This window comes from Phoca vitulina, unplaced genomic scaffold (genome assembly GCF_004348235.1).
Source record: "Phoca vitulina isolate PV1807 unplaced genomic scaffold, GSC_HSeal_1.0 scaffold41, whole genome shotgun sequence".
Taxonomy (NCBI): domain Eukaryota; kingdom Metazoa; phylum Chordata; class Mammalia; order Carnivora; family Phocidae; genus Phoca; species Phoca vitulina.
The window spans coordinates 13436991-13455079 of record NW_022589744.1 but is presented as its reverse complement, the minus strand read 5'-3'; the positions used below and the strand labels follow the sequence as shown (position 1 = coordinate 13455079).

Below are 18089 nucleotides of genomic sequence, written 5' to 3'. Positions count from 1 at the left end.
TCACAGGTGGTCATAGAACCGTATTAATTGCTACTCAGGATTTTCAAACTAACAGGCCCACTTTTGACAGTCCCAGCTCCAAAAGGGAAATGAGGTGCTTCGGGTGCCCTGGCCCCTCCTGCCAGAGATGGGCTCGCTCCCTTGGAGCGGGCCATCCTAGGATGGGCTCCGGTGCTAACAACCCCTGTCTGCAGGCAGGAAGTGGAGGACTGGGCCTCGCCAGGGGACTCCTCACTCTGCTAGGAGGGGTTGGGAAGGAAAGGGTTACCAGGGAAGGGGCATTCAGTGGGGCAGCTCCCTGGTGCCCCCACCCCAGCTCTAACAAGGGCACAGCAAGGCCCTGGCAAGGCAGTCCAGAGAAACTGTCTTGTTTACAAGCTGAGCACAGTTGCTATTTTAAGATGCTGATGGACGGCAGCGTGAGGCATGAGACCCCAGACGAGGCAGTGTGTGCGCATGCGTGCGTGAGGCGTACCAACGGGGCAGGCCGCCGGGACTATTCAAAACCAAGTTCGTAAAGCACCCCCCTCCCAGGGTGCACCCCAGAGTGGAATTTCTCTTCGACCTCTAGGCTAAGGCCCAACGAATGACAATGGAGATTATGAACGAGGAAAACATTTATTCTGTCTTGGAATCCGTCTACTAGAACCAGGGATCTGTGCATCTTATCCCCAAGGCTTCTTAATACATTCAGAACAGCCCGGGGGCTATGGGAGCACCCCACACCTAACAGTGGCAGAATATTTACATAAAGCTGGGCGTTTCTGGTCAGGCAAAGTCCCTCCCTGTTGCCAAGGGGTGGGAACAAGGAGAAGGGAGTGCTACCCCATGCCCCTGTGGCAAGCATCCTTCCAGGCCCCCCACTCCTCCCGCCGCCACCGCTGTCAGGGGACCAGCCCAGAGGCACAAGCACAGGGTAGGGACCCCAGACCCAAGAGCGAGCAGACAGGACAGCAGTGAGCACTGGGCTGCCAGCTCCCAGAGCAGGCAGGGGGCTGTGGGCACGACAGCGCCAGGAGGTGGGAAACAAACCTGAGTGAGCAGGAAAGGGGGCCCCCGGCCAGCACCAGCAGCAGAGCAGGTGGAAGGCTCGCAGCCTCATCTTTGGCACAGAACCCCAAGTAACCGCGGCCACCACAGCCTGGACCTGAGCCCGGCTCCTCTGGGCTGGGGAGAAGCTAAGGCACTTGTCAAAACAGCATGTCGGGCAGGTCTAGCTATTTCAGGTGGGGATGGGATCATTAAAAGCAATAACAAAACGCATCCGGCCAAAAACCCTTTTCTAAAAAATGCCCTTGAGGAGTGGTGGGTGAAGCCCTTGGGGCAGAGGCACTTTGGGCTGGGGCCCCGCAGCAGCAGCAGCCGGGGTGGGGGGAGCAGTGGCCCTCCAGGCTGTGCCCAGGCTCCGAAGGGCCCGGGACAGGAGGAGGGGCCACAGCTCCAGGAGGCGAGGCTCATGGGAGGAGTCCAGAGAGGGGGGAGGCCCCCCGAGCACCCTCTCCGCCTCCCTTACCATCCCCCTCCGAGGCTCAGTACACGGGGGGCGGCTGGTAGCCCTCAGTGGTCTCGGCGTTCTGGGTGAAGGGCGGCTGTTGGTAGTTGTCCGCAGATGCACCAGGGTAGGAGGCGTAGGCTGTGCTGGGGTCTGGAGTGGGGTCTACATAGTTCTGGATGAAGTCGTCCACTCCGGCCTTGTAGCGCTGGTAGGCCAAGGAGGCCAGCACACCCTGCAGGGAACCCCGAGTTTTGGGTTCGTCAGCCTCCCACCACCCTTCTCCAAAGATACTGCAACCCTTGTCCGCCCCGGCCCACCTACCCAGGAGAAGATGGAGAAGAAGCTGAAGGTGATGGCTGCCCGGGCCGAGTCGGCCCCCACGAACACATCTTCCTCCTTGGTGGCTGCCCACTGGTTGGTAAGGAAGCAGAAACCAACGAACCACAGGAAGGTCCAGAGAGCTGGGAAGAAGGCCGGGAGGGCAAGGTCAGCTCCATGGAGGAGGCAGCGGCTGTTCGGGGACCCAGGAAGGGCTCCTTGTGGTGGTGGGGGTGCGGGGGAGGCCCTGGGCAAGGATCTCCCAGAAGCCTCCAGGAGTATAAAGGGCACTGATGCAGAAGCCAGGGTGGGGACCGGGGTGCCTGGCTCCAGAGCCCTGTGACCATCACTCAACGCCGGTGGGCTTCGGCAGAGCGACAGAAATCCCTGTGCTGTGCAAACCTGTGTACTCGAGTGGGGCCGCGGACCCCGGGCTGCTCCTGGCCCCTCCCAAGGTTGCCGAGGCCCTGCAATCCCAGAGCCCCAGGGCTTTGGGGAACACTGCCTGCTCCTATCCATCTCCCCAAATAGAATGGGGGCGCTGCTAGCAGGTACCTGAGAAGAGCAGGTCGCTGATAACCAGGTATTTGCGGTCAGTGACGTTGCTGATCTGGGGGAAATAGACATCAACCACGAGGAAAAAGGCTGAGGCCAGGAAGGCCAGCACCCCGATGGCGATGCCGTAGCCGCACGCATCCTCGTTGTGGTTGAAAATGCAGTATTTCTGTTTGGACTGGTGGGTATTGCTGTAGCCCTCGCCGAAAATGCACGAGAACACGATCAAGGCAAAGACCTGAGGGGACAGGTGGGGAAGGGCTGAGTGGTCGACAGACAAGCCCCGGGGGGGCACACATGATGGGGACCCTGGGCTCCCCCACTGCTGCTGTTGCCCTTTGGGGGATCAGGCGCCATGGCCCTTTCTGAACTTGGGGCGTGAGCTGATAAGCAAGTTGCCTCCTGGTGCAGGTTCCCCGCTTCTCTCTACTCCCCTCTCCCAGGCCTCCGGCAGATAGCAGCACAGCCACCGCCAGCAAGGGCATGGCTGGGGATTCCTGGACTGGGGCCGGTGGGGAATGGACGGGGATCTCCTGAGAGGGGGCTGCCCCGCCCCAGCTGCCTGCCAGGAGGGTCACTGTGGTTCAGAAGGAGATGGGCCACAGAGTCACAGAAACCCAGGCCTGGAGCCTCACCCACAGATCATCTCCTGCCTGAGTCACCGCTGCCTGAACACCTGGGTGATGGAGAACTCCCCCCGCCCCCTGCCCTCAGGAAAGGCATGCCAGTGTGCTCTGAGCGGAAGCCCATGCCCCCAGACTCCCACTTCTTGGTGCCCCCTCCGACTCTTTCCTGCTCCGGCCTGGCCTCCCCAGTTGGGCCAGCTGTCTTCCTACAAGGACTACTGGCCTCTTTGGCATCGGGACTCTCCCCTCTGAGGGAAGCCCAGTCTGCTTCCTGCCCATAAGTGAGTCCTGTCTGGAGTGCCTGCCGGAGCACCCCAGGCTGGTCTGACTGGCAGGCCCTGTGGACACCGTTCTGCACTCAGAACCCTGCAGGTCCTAGTTGGGGGTGCAAGGGGGTGTGCCAGCCAGAACTCTGGGAGGGGCTCCAGGCCCTTGGGAACAGCCTCATGTCACCTCATCTCCTCCCTACACTTCAAGGCCACCACCCCATGTCAGCAGATGCAGGGATGCAGGACAGTCTGGACACCTGGCTCTCACTGGGAGGGGCCCAGGCCTCTCCCCTGCCCCGCCCGAACAAGGCCCGTTCAATAGGCTCTGGAGCGAGCAGTCACAAGCCCCACCCCCAGCGGGAGATGAAGCCGGAACTCCGGGATGCTGGGAGCAGTGTGCCAGGCCCCACTCCTGGCACAGCCATCCCAACACACGGGGCATCTGCCCCTTGGAACAGACCCCATGAAGGCATAGCGTGGGCACCTCAGTCCCAGTCCTCTGCCTGCCCATCTCTAACACCTTGTCCAACTTTGGGAGCTGGTTGTCCAAGAGCCTGTGACCCCCCCCAACCCCCCCCAACCTGGTGCTGGAGGGCTCCCCTACCTCACAGGATACATCCTGGGGTCACCTGATCTTGGGTGGGGAAGCAGACCTGCTCCCGAGTGGAAGGGAGATGCTGTTTCAGGAGGCCATATTGCCCCAGTACCCCACGCGGCTTGGGAAAGCCCCTTCCCGGCTAATTCCCCCAGCACCGAGTCTCAGGACGCCGGCCACCTGTCCTGGGGCTGCCCCAAGCTCCTCCCACCGCCAGCAGGGCGACAGGCCTGCTCCCCGCGGCGCCTCCGGGCCACCCCAACCCGAGCCCGGCCGGTGGGGGGCAGCGAGGACCGGGGGAAGGTGGGGGAAGTTGGGGCCCGTGGGTGGGAGCCGACCGGGCCCTGGTCATGGAGGGCGGCGGGGCCCGGGCCCTCTCGCCGGCCCCCCGCGCGCCACCCGCACCCTCCCGGCCTCGGCCGCCGCCACCTGTCGCGCTCGCAGACTCGCGGGAACCCCTCTCCCGCCCGGGCCTGGCGGCCCAGTCCGGTCCCCGGGCCCGGAGTCCCCGCCGGCTCACCAGGCACACGACTCGCGTCACCACCTGCGGCTGCGTCAGGAAGCGCCGCAGGTCGAAGGAGCCGCCCGCCTTGGCCGCGCCGTAGGCCCCGCTCTCCATGTCGCCTTCGCCACCGCCGCCGCCGCGGACCGCCGAGGACTCAGCCACCGCCCCGCCCCGGCACTGCCCCGCCCCCGGGGCGTGGCCAACATGGCCCCAGGGACCGAGGGCAAAGTGCGGCCCGGCGCCAGTGGCGAGTGGAGCGGGCGGGGCCTGCGTTCCGGCAGGGAACAGCCGTCCAGCCCAGCTGGTGGCCCGGGCCGCGTCCCCCTGCTCCCAGGAAGGCGCCAGAGAGTGCTCAGAAAGAGAGGGAGGCGCGGAGGGCCCGCCCCTCTGCCCCACCCACACTTGCCCCTGCCGTCCCGCCTTCTTCTCCGGGAAGCTCGTCCAATACCAAAGGGGCCAGTCAGTGGTCCTTGTAGGAAGACAGCCTCACCTGCCCAGGACCCAGGCTCACAAGCACCCCCTCTTCTCTCCCCATTCCATCCAAAACCCCAGGCCACAGCCTGGACGCACTCCCTGACTGGCCCGTCACTCTTTGCTTCTCTCTGGAGCTAAGCCTGGGGTGGCGTCGAGCCCCCCCCCCCGCCCCGCCCCCGCCAAATCTTCCCCGGCTGGACCAGGTCCCGAGTATGTATGACTTCAGACTTCCATGCCCAAGATGGTGTGCGGACAGAAACAAAGTTTCCAGGGTGACAGGCAGAGGACAGGGTTTAATCCAATTATCCTCCCCCAACACACCCCCAAATGGTTTAGAGCTTCTGAACAGAGAAGGCTGAGTGGGAATGGGGTGGGGGGTGCATTCTCTAGGGGCCACCAGCGGACAGGCAGGGGAAAACTCCAGACGCTTTTTGCTAGTTGCAGGTGAGGATTAATGAGGGGGTGCTGGCCAGGGGAGGGCTGAGTCCTCCCAGGTGAGCTGGACAGTGACAGGTGAGTAGGTTGGGCCAGAGGACTAGGCCACCAGGAGATGGGAGTGCCACTCCTGGGAAGAGGGGAACAGCTGTGGGGGTGGTGGGTTGGTGCAGCTGGGCCTTTTCACAATGTACCCCACTTTCCCCAGACCTGCATGGATGGTGACAAGCAGCTGAGGGGTGAGGACAGGGCCCACACAGAGCCCCCCCTTCCTATGGACTTCCCCTTCCATCACAGCCCACCCCATCCTAAAATCCTCAGCCTAACACCATGTGCGTTCATGGGTTAGGGGAGCACCAGGTTCCAAGAATCCGGGCTGGCAGGTTTTTCTTCACGCAAATGGTGGGTCCTTTCTGTAGTGGACAAAGACCAGGGCCCTCCTGAGAGGACTCTGCCAAGCCTGCCTCTTCTGGTCACAGCCTTGATGACAAAGGAGTTAAGATTCCAGGTTAGGCAAACACACATCTCAGCCACCCCCTCCCAAGGCCTCTGGGAGTTTTAGGGTGCCAAGTGCATCAGCACCCTGGGCAGCAGAAGGGCTGTAAGGCTTAGTCACCCCACTAAATGAGGGGGGAGGGAACTGAATCACCAAGAGGACAAGCGCTGGCCCCTGGTCTCATGGCGAGTGAGAGCCTGGTCTCTATATCCCATTTTATAGAAGGGAACACAGAGGCTCAGAGAGGTGACACGGCTCTCCCACGAGTCTGGCCTCTGGAAGGGACAGAGACGGGAGGGGGGACCCAGAGGTGAGACAAGAGGAGTACCAAGGACAGACAATGGCCACTGAGAAGCCTGGCCAGGGAGGGAGGAAGGCAACCAGGAGATGGCAGTATCCTAGAGGCCCAGGGAGGTGAGAAGTTCACGGGGCACAGGTGACGGCTGCCAAAGGCTAGACAGGTGGAGCACACAGAGGCCTGCGGGGCCAGGGGATGGACGACACAAAGGCCCTGGTCACTTTACAAGTCAGTGGAGTGAGAGCCTTGGAGAGGGGACCCTAGGAGGTCTGGCCCTGCCTCTTGTCACCAGCCAGGAAGCACCGGCCTATGTGGTTGCCATGGAGAGCAGAAGCCCCTGATCCACCCTGGTCCCTGGGGGGCATCATCCCTACTCCTGGCGTCCCTCTTCCTCCTCCGACCCCTCAGGAAGACGGGCGAATATGCCCCATCCAGAGGCCAGGGGACTCCATCACAGGGCTGCTGGGAGTGTTGGTCAGGGTCAGATAAAGCCAGGCTGTGCAAGCCCTCGGCAGGCACTTGGCACCCAGTAGGCCCTTCATGAACTTTTGCAAGTCATGCATGATCCATGTGGCCCTTTGTTTGCCCTGGAGGCAGCCCTGTCCTACAAACCCACCACCCGCTGCCTCCAGCCGGGCTCCTGGTGGCCCATATAGGCCACCCACCGTCCTCACTGTCCCCCACATCCCGCACCCATCTCCTACCTGGTCCACAAGGCCCGGCCCAGCAACCAAGAGGTGACAGCGGCAATGGAGGTGAGGCTGCCAGCCAGCGCCACGATGGCCCCCTGGGGCGGCTGTCCTGCGAGGGAGGGGGGTGGTTGAGCTGGCCCCCCCTCTCAGCGCCCTTCCCTGCTCTTGGCCAGGGCGAGGAGGAGCTCTTCCACCTCCCACTGCTGCCCGTCTGGGAACCAAGGGGCCCTCTCACCGGGGGGCACCAGCTTGAAGGGGCTGGACTGGACACTGAGGTCATTTTCAGCCTGGCACTGGAGCCAGGTGGACATGTTGGGAAGGGCGAAGGAGAAGTCGGCAGGCTGCCCATAGCTCGGTCTCTGCTGCATGTGGACGGACCCATCCTTCCCCACCAGGCGGTAGGTGATGGGTGGGCTGCCCGAGGACACCCGGCAGGAAATCTCTACCCTGGGGCCGGATCCTCTGTCCAGCAAGGTGAAGGTAGCCTGCAGCTGGGACACGGGCTCTGGTAGGGTGGAAGAGGTTAGCACAGGCGTGGCTCGGTGACTTTCACACCCTCTCCCAAGCAAATTCCCTTGTTACAAAATGCCTACTGAGCCTGGAGGCCTAACTGTTATTGCTCCCGCCTTCAAGCAGCCTTCCGGATTACCCCCTCCGTCTTGTGTCTGAGCTTCTATTCTACTTGCAGTGTGTACTACACAATTTCACATTTGGTATATTCTGGGTTGTCAGACTTACCAAATAAAAATACATACAGGATGCCCAGTTAAATTTTAATTTCAGGTAAATAATGACTATGTCCGGTGCAAAATTTATCTGGCAACCCTGTTTACATTCTTTCAGTCTTGGCTCTTTTACTGGAATAGTTCCTTCAGAATAAGAACTGTCACTTACAAGATTCTAGATTCTAGAATCCCCCAGGGCCTTCAGCCTAATGCTGTAAATAGCCTTACGGATGAGTAACAACCACCGCCCCTTGTGGCAAACTGACCACCTACTAGAAGCTTCCGCTGAATCCTTCCTGCCCTCCAGGGGTAGGAACTATTATTATTTTTGTTTTGCAGATGAAGCAACCAGGCCCACAGAGGTTGAGTGACTTGCCCAAGACCCACAGCCTCTAAGTGTCGAGACTTGAACTCTGACCATAGGGCTCCAGACCCTGGGCCCTCCTTCACTAGGCTGGCTCCTCTCAGGGGCGGAGTCAGAGGGCCAGGGGCCCACCACTGGCCTGGGCAACATCCTCCAGCTCCCCTCCCCCCAACCACACCCCGTGCCTCCCACCAGGAAGGACACCTGAGTTAAGATCAGAGAAGAAGTGGGAAGAAGACAGGTTTTGGAGCTGGGGCGACATTCTTAATCACCAAGGCTTTATATAGGCCAGGAACCACAAACCCCACCCTCCAGTTGTAGTGAAGATTCAACTAGATAAAGCACAAAAAATGCCTACTTTATCAGAATGAGGCCAGAGCTCAACTGATGGGGCCCAGGCCCTGGTCACTTCTGCCCACCTCAAAGGCCCCTGCCAGGAGATGGTGCCCTGGGGCCCAGCCAGGAGCTACACTGTTCTGGGCGCAGGCGTAAGGGACCCAGAGTGGCCTTGGAGGTGAGCAACCTGTCCTGTCCCCAGCCTCCTGCCTTCTAGCCCAGACCCTGCCCCACCTCCAGCCCCCAGTGTGCACTCACTGGTCCACAGCTCCCAGTACATCTGTAGCTTGGTGCTGGCTGAATGCTCGCCCCAGGGGGAGGCCGCCTTGCAAGAGTAAGTGAGCAGGTCTGGCCTGGACTTGAGCGTGATGTTGATGCTGAAGGAGGCCAGGTCTCTGGTCTTCACCACCTTCTTGGCGACCTCGGTGCCCTGACTCCCCCAGAGGGAGTAGGTGATGGGCGGGGGTGCCTGGGGTGAGTGGCACGTTATGGCCACCCTGCGGCCTCTGGGGAAAACCTCCAGGACTTTGTAGGCAATGAAGGTCTCAGGGGTGACTTCTGGCAGGTGAAAGGGTCCAAGGCGGAAGAAGGAAACCAATATTGATCAAGCACCTTAAGAAAATGCCGGTTTTGCGGTTCCTCAAAAAGTTAAAAAATTATCATATGACCTAGCAAATCCCACTTCTAGATATGTACCAAAAGAATGGAAAACAGGGACTGTAATGGCTACGTGTGCGCCCAGGCTCACAGCAGCACTATTCACGCTAGCCAGCAGGTGGAAGTAGCCCATGCGTCCGTCCGTGGATGAATGGATAAGTCAACCCTGGCCTGGCCACATGATGGAATAATCCTCACCCATAAAAAGCAATGAAGTTCTGATCCATGCTATAGCATGGACGAGCCTTAGAAACATCACGTCGAGGGAGGTAAGTCAGACACAGAAGGTGAACTATCTTCGATTCCATTCACATGAAACGTCCCGAATAGGAAAATCCCGAAACAGAAAGCAGATTGCCGGTTGACAGGGGCTGGGGGAGGGGCAGATGGGGAGTGACTGCTTGTGGGTCGGGGCTTTCATTTTGGGGTGATGGAAATGTTTTGGAACTAGATAGGGTGATGGTTGCACAACACTGTGAATGCACTAAACGCTACTGAATCGTCACTTTAAAATGGTTAATTTTGTGTTATGTGAATTTCACCCCAATTTTGAAAAGGAAGGAAGGAAGGAAGGCAAGAAGGAAGGCAGGAAGGGAGGCAGGCCTCCTGGATAAAAGTCTGTCTCTGGGGTTTAGATTCTTTTTGCCCAGAATATTTTCCTACAAAAATAAAATGAAATTAGGACATGAGTAGGAAGCACGGAGAAGTTTGGGACACAGGTCAGGAGAGCCGACACTGAATTCAACTTCTAGATTCAATGAGCTGGTCGACTGTAAGTGGCAGGGGAGAGGTGCTGGAGTCCTTCTTGCACATCACCATATGCAAGAAGGTGGCCCAAGGCAGGAGACCAGAAATCTACTGTTTGTTGGCTGAACAACTCCCTCCCACGAGAAGGCAGTTACTTGGTTGCACGCTGAACTGGTATCAGAGGCCTCCTCTCAGTGCCAGACCCAGCAGGGGACCTGGGATGCAGGGGAGCTGGCCAGGCCCCGGAGAGGTCAACATCTGGTTTAAAGGGACAGTCAGAAGGAGAGGGTAGAGGGTAGGACCCAGATCAACAGGGTTGAGCTGAGCCAGAGAGAAAGAGGCCACTTGGGAAAGCAGGATTTCCAGAGAGCAGGGAGGCCCTCACAGGAGACTGGATGCTTCCAGCACCTGGGGGATGCAGGACCAGATGCTGGAGCACCTGGGGGACGCAGGGCCGGACCCACTCTCCAGCAGCACCCTGCATTCTTCCATCAACACTGCCTCTCTGCTTGGAAGTAACTAACTGCTCTGTTTTGCAGATGGATCCTGGAGTTGATTTGATGCAGAAGATGTTTCTAAGAGCTTCTCTTGCAGCCCATACTGAATTCTTCCAGACAGAGGTTGGGTGGAAACAAAGCTGCCCCTCAAGGGGGTTTGGGAGGGAGGCTGCATTGTGGGCAACATTCTGTGCCTGTTCAAGGAGAGTGTGTAGGGGCAGCGCTTGGGGGGCGTAGAGGAAAGGGTTGATGAAATCGAAATATCATGTGCCTCATGCATCACCCTTGCCCTGCTGGGTGGGCACACTGGCTCTGGAAACCACACTGCCATCAGAAAACTGCTCACGGAGCAGAGAACTGGAACCAACTAGAAAGTGCTTCCTTCAGAGACATTTCCTAGGAATCCTAAAGGTTCTGACCACTAAGCATATTTCTTTTTAGACCAGTGGTTCTTGGCCAGGGGTGGTTTTGGTTTTGCTTCCAAGGGACCTTTGTGTCTGGAAGCATTTTTGGTTGCCATGAATGGGGGGTGCTCCTGGTATCTAGTAGGTAGAGGCCAGGGATGTCACTAAAATATCCAATAACGCACAGGACAGCCCCATAACGGAATCGTCCAGTTCCGATGTCAAAAGTGTCGAGGTTGAGAAACCATGGTCTTGACAACCACCAGCAGCCTTCCAGAATCAGATTTCTAGCCCTGCCCAGGGCTGCACACACACCAACAGATGTTTTCTCATCTGTTCCTCTTTCTCAACGGCATGAGAACCCCCATAGTTTAGTACTTTTTTTTTTTTTCCAAACAAGCTTTCACACAAAGTCTTGGATTTGAAGTAAGTAAAGCCCTACGGAGCGTCCAGTGTGGTCTCTGGGGCACCATTTTGCACACTGCCACCGGTAATTTTGTGGATGCAACCTGGGGCCAAAGGGCCAGCTCCTCACTGCCCAGATGCTCTTGGGGCCCGAATCTCCCTCCACAGGGGAAATGGGGGCTCAGGGTGTTCAGTGTGATGACACTTTTCTTCACTCCCTTCATGGAGGGAAATGACTAATAAAAGTTAAAAGAAAAAGCTGGGTTGCTTTGGTTTCCATTTTGAGGGCCAATAATAGAAGCTTGATTTACATAAACTCACAGACCAGAGTCACTTCTGACTGCACTAGGCCACAGGGCATTCACTTTATATTCTAACAAGACTGGTGTGGTCTTTGTTGATCGTTTAGTTTATGCATTTAACCCAGCAATAATGAGAGGGCTGGCATTCAATTAAAAATTCATCATGTGCATTAGAGCATTGGAGGATGGGACAGCACACTCAATGTGATGAAGAGACAGGCCCACGCTCAGACTGGAAGCTGAGCCAAGCTGGGCTGGGCTGAGTGGGTGGCCGCGCAGAGCCTCCTTCTGTTGCTAAGGAGAGAAGGAAGCCCCTTGGGGTGAATGCGGGGACCTTGGAGCTGCTGCCCCAAGGCTCAGAGGCCCTTCAGGATCGCCCCTGCCTGTCTCCAGGCTTGTGTCTGTGATAACCAGAGGCTTAGAGATCTGAGTCCCAACCCTAGAGATCCAATGTATTAGACCTAAGGGGGAGGGGGGGTTGTTCCGGGATCTGATTTTGAACAAGCAGCCCACGTGTTGAGGGTTGAATTATGGCTTCCAAAAAAGATATGGTCAAGCCCTATCGCCCGGGTCCTGTGAATGGGGCCTTATTTGGAAATAGGGTCTTTACAGATGCACTCCGGGGATCCATGGTGGATTAGGGTGGCCCTACTAAGAGAAGAGACAGAGACGCACACACACGCAGGGAGAGGCCACATGAAGAGGCAGGCAGAGGTTGGAGGGATGCTGTCACCAGCCATGAACTCCAAGGACTGCCAGGAGCCACCGGAAGCCAGGAGAGAGGAGGCCTGGGTCAGCTTCTCCCTGCCGACACCCCCATCTCTGACCTCTAGCCTCCAGAACTAGGAGAGAATGACTTGTTGTTATTTTAAACCCCCCAGTGTGTGGTAATTCCTTACGGCAGTCCCAGGAAGTTACGACAGCAGCCCCTCCAAGGGGTTCTTCTGAACATCGCTGAGAAACTCCACACAGGTTTTAGGAATACATGGAGGACAATCCGTCAAGGTTCCTTGGCTCGCTCTCAGGGGGACGATCTAGTTTGAAACCGTGCTTCATCCAGATATCCCCCCTCTGAGTGAGAACACTGTTGTGCGTTCATGGCAGCCCCACAGGATGCCCCAGGCCCCCAGGTCATCCTCCCTGCCCTGCCCCACGTCTTAGGAGGCTCTGCACATCCACCATCACCCCACCACCTCCCCAACCTTCCCGACCCTGGCATCCTCCCGCGGAGCCCTCAGGAATGTAGGTTCAGTCGGCACTCCGACACCTCACCGACGCCTACGGGAACCAGCCTCCCCCGCACCCAGGGCAGGGCCTACCCCGCGGTTGTCTCAGATGATGGGGTCCCCACAGCCTCCCCAGCACTGACCTGGGAGGAGAGGGGTGGATATCCTCTTGGCATTTCTGGACTATTCTCCCTCCTCACTCCCTAAACACCAGGCTTGAACCTCATGTCTTCAGACGTATTCTACCCTGCTCCCCCGGGTTAGTTACCTAGAAACACGCATCATTCCTTGAAGATTCCTGCCCCCCGTTCCTACCACTCTCAATACCACACCGGCCACAATGCCTGGGGATTTCAAAATACATAGAGATCGTCTTTCCAACACCCTGGCTCTTCAGTTCCTCAACTTCCCATCTCTTGTGCCCTACTTCTTGCCCCCACGGGAGTGTTTAGCTGCATAAGATTCCATGGTAAGGCTGCACTTTATTTGGTCAATCCTTCGAGTTGCTCAGGCCAAAAACTTTGGGATCATCTTCTCTGGCTCTGTCTTTCCCATCCCATCCTCCCAGCACGCGCTGCTGGCCTGACCTTCAGGATATATCTTGATCACTTCTCCCGGGGGCTCTGGCTATCACCCAATCTCTCCTCTGGATCCCAGGAACAGCCTGATGGCTCCCTGGGATTCTACCCATGGTCCCCATCCCGTCTCTTCTCAACACAGCAGCCTTGAAGGGCAAACCAGACCTTGGCTTCCATGAAAACCCCACCCCCTGTAGCGATGTCCACTGAGCACTCCCTACTCAACCCTCCTCCCCATCGAGCTCTCCCCTCCCCACTGCTTCCTGCAGTCAGCACTCAGGCCTCCCAGGCTTTACTGGCTCCTTTGTGTCCCCGCTTGGGTGTCCCCTTCTCCCAATGACAATCTCCCAGTGACAATCTCCCAATACATGCTGACCCTCCCCATCCCCCCGTGCTCCCTTCCACTCCTCCCTGCTTGCTTCTCTCTAGGACTTACTGGGTTCCAACACACTGTGGAAGGCGCTTATTGTCCCTATCATCTGTCATCTGTCTCCCCACCCCCGCGGCCCCGCTGGAATGTAAGCTATGGGAAGGTGGGGATCTTTGTTTTTTTCTGCACCCTGTGGACCCATCTTGGGGCCTAGAACAGTGCCAGGCACCAAACAGGTGCTCCTACAGTCTCTGTTGAACGAATGAATGATTTCCCAGCTGGCCTCTCCGGAGTTTAGTTAGCAAGGCTTGTTGGGCAAGAGTCTGAGCAGAAGTCAGGGGCGGAGGGGGGCCCACCAGCCCTGGCCAGGTACTTCCCGAAACGGGGACGCAAATGTCTAACGCCTCCAGCCGCTCCCTTTTTAGCAGAAACACCAGGACTGACGTGTTTGTTTTTAAAGCAAATGAGGAAATGATAATTGCTTGTGCCGCATTCAAGCGAGACCCACCCTTCAGTGGAATAGAGACAGATGCCAGCTCTGTGACCCGGTGGCCCCGGCGAGGTGATGGTGGAGACAAGTCAGGGGGGAACACCACCCCCCAGCCTGGTGGAGAGGAGGAGGTAACCCACCACCCTGACCTTAAGGGTCACAGGGCTAGAAATGGGGGTGGGGGTGTGGTAGGGGGAGAGCTGGAGAAGGCGGGGAGGAGGCAGGCATGGAGGAGGGACCAGGAGCGTCCCCTCCCCCTGGCTCTGTACCACCCCCTGGTGGAGAAGGGGCCCCGCGCCCTCCAGCTGCCTCTGAGAGTAAGCCAGACTCCGTTTGCAGGACCTCTGGGGAAGCCTGGACTTCCTTGGCCCCAGTGCCCCGCCGGGTGCCCCCAGCCCTCACTGGAATCACACCCACCCGGCAGATCTGCTCCAGATCGGGCACCCGGGGTAGATTGACTGGGATGTACCTGCCCAGGGACACGCTCTCGGCTCCCCTTCCTCCCCCCACCGGAGCCCAGCTGGAAGCCAGCTCTCTCCTTGCCCCAAGTCCCCTGGAGGTCCCCCACTGGCCTGCCCACCTGCTCCTCTCCATGCCCGCCAGGGCCCTGCAGGGGTTGAGGCCAATTCCAGAATTGTCCATCTGTCCACCACCAGGCACACCCTCAGCAACCTCCGCCAGCCACGGCACCCCCCACGGCACCCCCCACGGCACCCCCCGTCTCCCTCCAGCGTGCTGGGCTACTCACCTACCTCCTGCTGCGCAGAGAAGCCGCTGGTGCCTGGAAGTGGGGGGGAGGTTGTGAAGGGAGTAAGCAGGGAGCCCAGGGTGGAGGGGAGGCCGGAGACCACCCAGAGAGCCTCCTGCCAAGGACAGAAGGGAGGCCTAGGACTCAACAAGTGTCTCTGCTCGCAGAAGCTCTTTTGAGGCCACAACATTCAGCATCATCAGCCGTTTTGTGGATGAATAAATAGTGGGCCCAGCACAGTGAAGCAATCACCGGGCCACATTGTGCAATAAGGGGCTGGTCTCAAGCCCACATCTCTCCCTCTCTGTCCTCGTGCTTCTGGAAGTGTCTGTGCCTCCAGGTCCCTCTCCTATGCTCCCTGGCATCCCTGCACCCTCAGCCTGCTTCCCCAAGGCCCTGGCGGTGGTCCCTCCTGCCCCCGACGATGTCCCCATTAGCTCACCCAGCATGGCCAAGCAGAACAGCAGAAGGAGACTCATGCCTCTGCTGGGGTAAGGGCCCTCTGCTCAGGCTTGCAAGAGCTCCCTCAGCAGGGCCACCTCCACTCTGGGGCCCCTGGGATGCTCCTAGGGTGGGTGCCTGCAGCAGGGAGATAACCCGGAGGCCACGGCGCCCCATGGCCTCGGCAACCAGGGCTGGGCTCAGAACAGCTAGGCCCCCACACCCTCTGGGGGGATTAGGAGGCCCCTGGGCCTTGGAGCCAAACCAGGGCTTACGCTCAGCCACCACTGCTGAGCTGTACTGGGTTTGTTTGGGAGGAAGATGCCAGCGTCCTAACCCCTGGAATATGTATGTTACCTGGCAAGGGAGTGTTAAGGTTGCTGATCTTCTGATTTTGAGATAGGATCCTTATTCTGGACTATTGGGATGGGCCTGTTATCACAAGGGTCCTCCGCAACCCCCTAGGGGAGTCTGACATACACGCAGGAGACCTGCGGGGCTGGACCTGTTAGAGAAGCAGGCAGGAGAGGCCACCTCTGCCCATCTCACACTGGTTCATTAGTGACCACCTATTGGGCACCTGCTGGGTGGCTGGACTGGGCTCGGCCCCCAAATTAAAGCTCAGACCAGATGAGGCCCCTGGTCACCCCAGGAGCCTGATGCAGGGGGGAAGCTCAGAGAGGGGAGGGGTTTTTCCTCATGCCCATGGATAGGGGTCATTCCCCAGGATCTGAACCCAATTCCAGCTAGAGCAGAAGGAGGCCAGCCCACATCACGTATGGTGGGATGGCCTTTTCAGCAGTCTCCAGCAGAGCTCACTGGATCTGGGGAGAAGAAAGGGTGGAGGGAGCCAGGAAGCTCTGAGAACACTAAGGCCAGACCTGGGCGGGACCCCTCAGGGCTGGGGGCTCAGGGCAGCCTGGAGCCCAGAGAGAATGGAGGGAGCTGGTGAGGTGTGGGCCAGGACCCAGCCAGCCCCACAGCTGACCCCTGGCACCTGCCTGCCCCAGGCAGCTGGGCTCCTCCCAAGCCAAGCCCAGGGCTCCTGGACAGGTTCACTTAGCTTGTGCAGAAAACGCCCATTTGGGCTGCCTTCCTCAGGGAAGATGGCCCACCCCCAGGGATCCATTTGCTTCCATTGGGGGCTGTTCTCTCCTGCAGAGCTCCACAGGTGGACTACACACCCACCCCTTGCACAGCCCAGGAATGAGCACCTGACCCAAGGAAGGCACAAACAGCCTTGCCCTCGGGTACCCTTGGCCCTCCTCAGGGAAAGCCGCGGAGGCCCGAGAGGTCTGGGCATGGTGGGAAGCTGGTCTAGCAGATGACCTGCCCACCTGGGAGCAGTAGCAGGGATGATAGGGAGCGGGGAGTGGGGCAGCTGGAGCCTGGGGGCTGATGTCCCAGAGCTCACCTGGGGACTAGATTCGTCAGTTGCCTTGGTGGTCCTCCGTCTGCCCAGCAGGCAAGAATCAGCATCTGTCACTTGCCACCCTGAGTCCTGACTCACGACCTGGGGGTGTGCCCTATGGACCCACCTGCCTCTGTGCATGTGGGGAGCGAGCATTCTCTCTTAGTTTCGTAGACAAATTCTCTTCCAAACAGTCTGTCCTCGCTCTGCTGAAGTGGTTGGGGGAAGGAACTGAAGGAACTGAGGATGGAAGAGGGACAGAGGAATCGTCTAGCCTGCTGCCAATCCGTCTCCAAACACTTGTGGTTTTTTCCCTCCATGTTGTGCTCAGGGGATGAAGTTTGAGCTCAGGCAGCTCCTGAGAAGCCTCCTCCTTCCATCAGTGTATTTGGGGAGCAGGTCAGAGGAGAGCGTGGTGGGCCGACTCGAGAGACATTTCCCCTAGGCTTTCATGGGGGATGCCCGCCCCAGCGCCCACCTGTGTGCCATCAGACTGGAGTGTTTGCAGAGGAGGCTGGTTCTCCTCTGCATGTGGGACAGGACTCATGAGGACCCAGGTCACCTAGATTGTATGAAGTTGGGACCATAAGAAAGCCTCAGTGCCTCAAGGCACGTGTCAGGACACTTGATAAGTAATTGCTCATTTAATCCTCACAGCCACTCAGAGGAGGGTGGTGTCAGCCCCACGTTTCAGCCAAGCAAACAGGCCCAGAGTTTGATTTCCCCAAGCCTCCCCAAGCTTGTCTTCTCCCGGTGTTGCACTTGGCTGGTTCTCAGTGAATGTCTGCCGAAGGCATGAGAAGGTGACCGGAAAAGGGCCTCGGTGTCCGGCGCAGCCTTCTGCTGCTTGGGCACCAGCGGCAGGGCCCCTGGGGGCTCATTACAAGACAGCGCTGGGCCTCACGCTTACAGTTTCTGTGTCAGGAGCCCCGGGGGGTGGGGGCCGCTGAGAACCTGCATTCCTGCCAAGCTGCCTGCTGATGCCACCGCTGCAGGTCGGGGCCACACGTTGGCCCTAAGCCGCTTGCTAACAATATGTGTCACTTTCACCGGGGACGGGCCGGTGGCCCTCGGCTGATTGAGCCCATGCACTTGTTGACAGACTGACAGGTCATGTGACACTGGGTGAGTGAGAGAGGACAGCCACAGTGGGGACGGGACCAGCCAAGCCTTCAAGGCCCACGTGAAGGCCTGAGGGCTCGAGGCCCAGCTGCTCCCAGGCTGGGAATCCTGCCAGGCGCCAGGCCCCTGGTGGAAGGAGAGGCTTTGTGAGCATGTCGTGGGGTTCCTCCTGGCCTCCCTCCCGACAGTTCTTTAGGCCAGCGTTCTCAGCCCTGGCTGCCGGGGAGAGTCACCTGGCAGCTTTAGAGAGTCCCGATGCCTGGCTGCTGGCTGCACCCGGGCCGAGCCCGTCAGCAGCCTTGGCACAGGGCCAGTCCTCTAAGGCTGAGAGCCACTGCAGAGGCGGGGGCCCCGAGGCCCTGGGCTGCGTCCCCGCCCGCTGGCTCCACCCCCTTCCCAGGCCGACACTTGGTGTGTGTCTCAGTGCAGGTCCGTACATGCCCAGCAGCCTCCCGGGGCGCCTTCTTACCCACCACTCTTAAAGGCTGGCTGAACATGGCGGCGGGGG

At 58.9% G+C, this 18089-nt stretch overlaps 2 protein-coding genes across 4 annotated transcripts; both read right to left on the bottom strand.

The window, feature by feature from the left end:
• Positions 1 to 587: 587 nt before the first annotated feature.
• On the bottom strand, positions 588 to 4528 carry SYNGR2 (synaptogyrin 2). Its single transcript, XM_032429825.1, has 4 exons — positions 4379 to 4528; positions 2369 to 2606; positions 1817 to 1956; positions 588 to 1727 (listed from the first exon to the last, which is right to left on the bottom strand). The coding sequence occupies exons 1-4, from the start codon at positions 4475 to 4477 to the stop codon at positions 1530 to 1532; spliced, it is 675 nt and encodes a 224-aa protein (XP_032285716.1). The 5' UTR covers positions 4478 to 4528; the 3' UTR covers positions 588 to 1529.
• CUNH17orf99 (chromosome unknown C17orf99 homolog) lies at positions 2525 to 14805 on the bottom strand. Of its 3 annotated transcripts, none has more exons than XM_032429823.1 (5): positions 14608 to 14805; positions 8442 to 8741; positions 6994 to 7263; positions 6771 to 6867; positions 2525 to 2606 (listed from the first exon to the last, which is right to left on the bottom strand). In XM_032429823.1, exons 1-5 carry the CDS (start codon positions 14795 to 14797, stop codon positions 2594 to 2596), a joined length of 870 nt encoding a protein of 289 aa, XP_032285714.1. In that variant the 5' UTR covers positions 14798 to 14805; the 3' UTR covers positions 2525 to 2593. The 3 variants fall into 3 exon arrangements, with proteins under 3 accessions (XP_032285714.1, XP_032285713.1, XP_032285715.1); XM_032429822.1 differs by lacking the exon at positions 2525 to 2606 and adding an exon at positions 5048 to 5752 and having other exon boundaries at positions 6771 to 6862; XM_032429824.1 differs by lacking the exon at positions 2525 to 2606 and adding an exon at positions 5669 to 5752.
• Positions 14806 to 18089: the final 3284 nt, after the last annotated feature.

Coding starts and splice junctions, on each gene's coding strand:
- SYNGR2 (XM_032429825.1), bottom strand. CDS start 4,477: ATGGAGAGCGGGGCCTACGGCGCGGCCAAGGCGGGCGGCTCCTTCGAC. Junction 2,607..4,378: donor TGACGCGAGTCGTGTGCCTG/GTGAGCCGGCGG, acceptor CTGTCCCCTCAG/GTCTTTGCCTTGATCGTGTT. Junction 1,728..1,816: donor TCTTCTCCATCTTCTCCTGG/GTAGGTGGGCCG, acceptor GGTTCCCTGCAG/GGTGTGCTGGCCTCCTTGGC.
- CUNH17orf99 (XM_032429822.1), bottom strand. CDS start 14,797: ATGTTGTGGCCTCAAAAGAGCTTCTGCGAGCAGAGACACTTGTTGAGT. Junction 7,264..8,441: donor GTACTGGGAGCTGTGGACCA/GTGAGTGCACAC, acceptor CCACCCTACCAG/AGCCCGTGTCCCAGCTGCAG. Junction 6,863..6,993: donor CTTCAAGCTGGTGCCCCCCG/GTGAGAGGGCCC, acceptor CTCGCAGGACAG/CCGCCCCAGGGGGCCATCGT.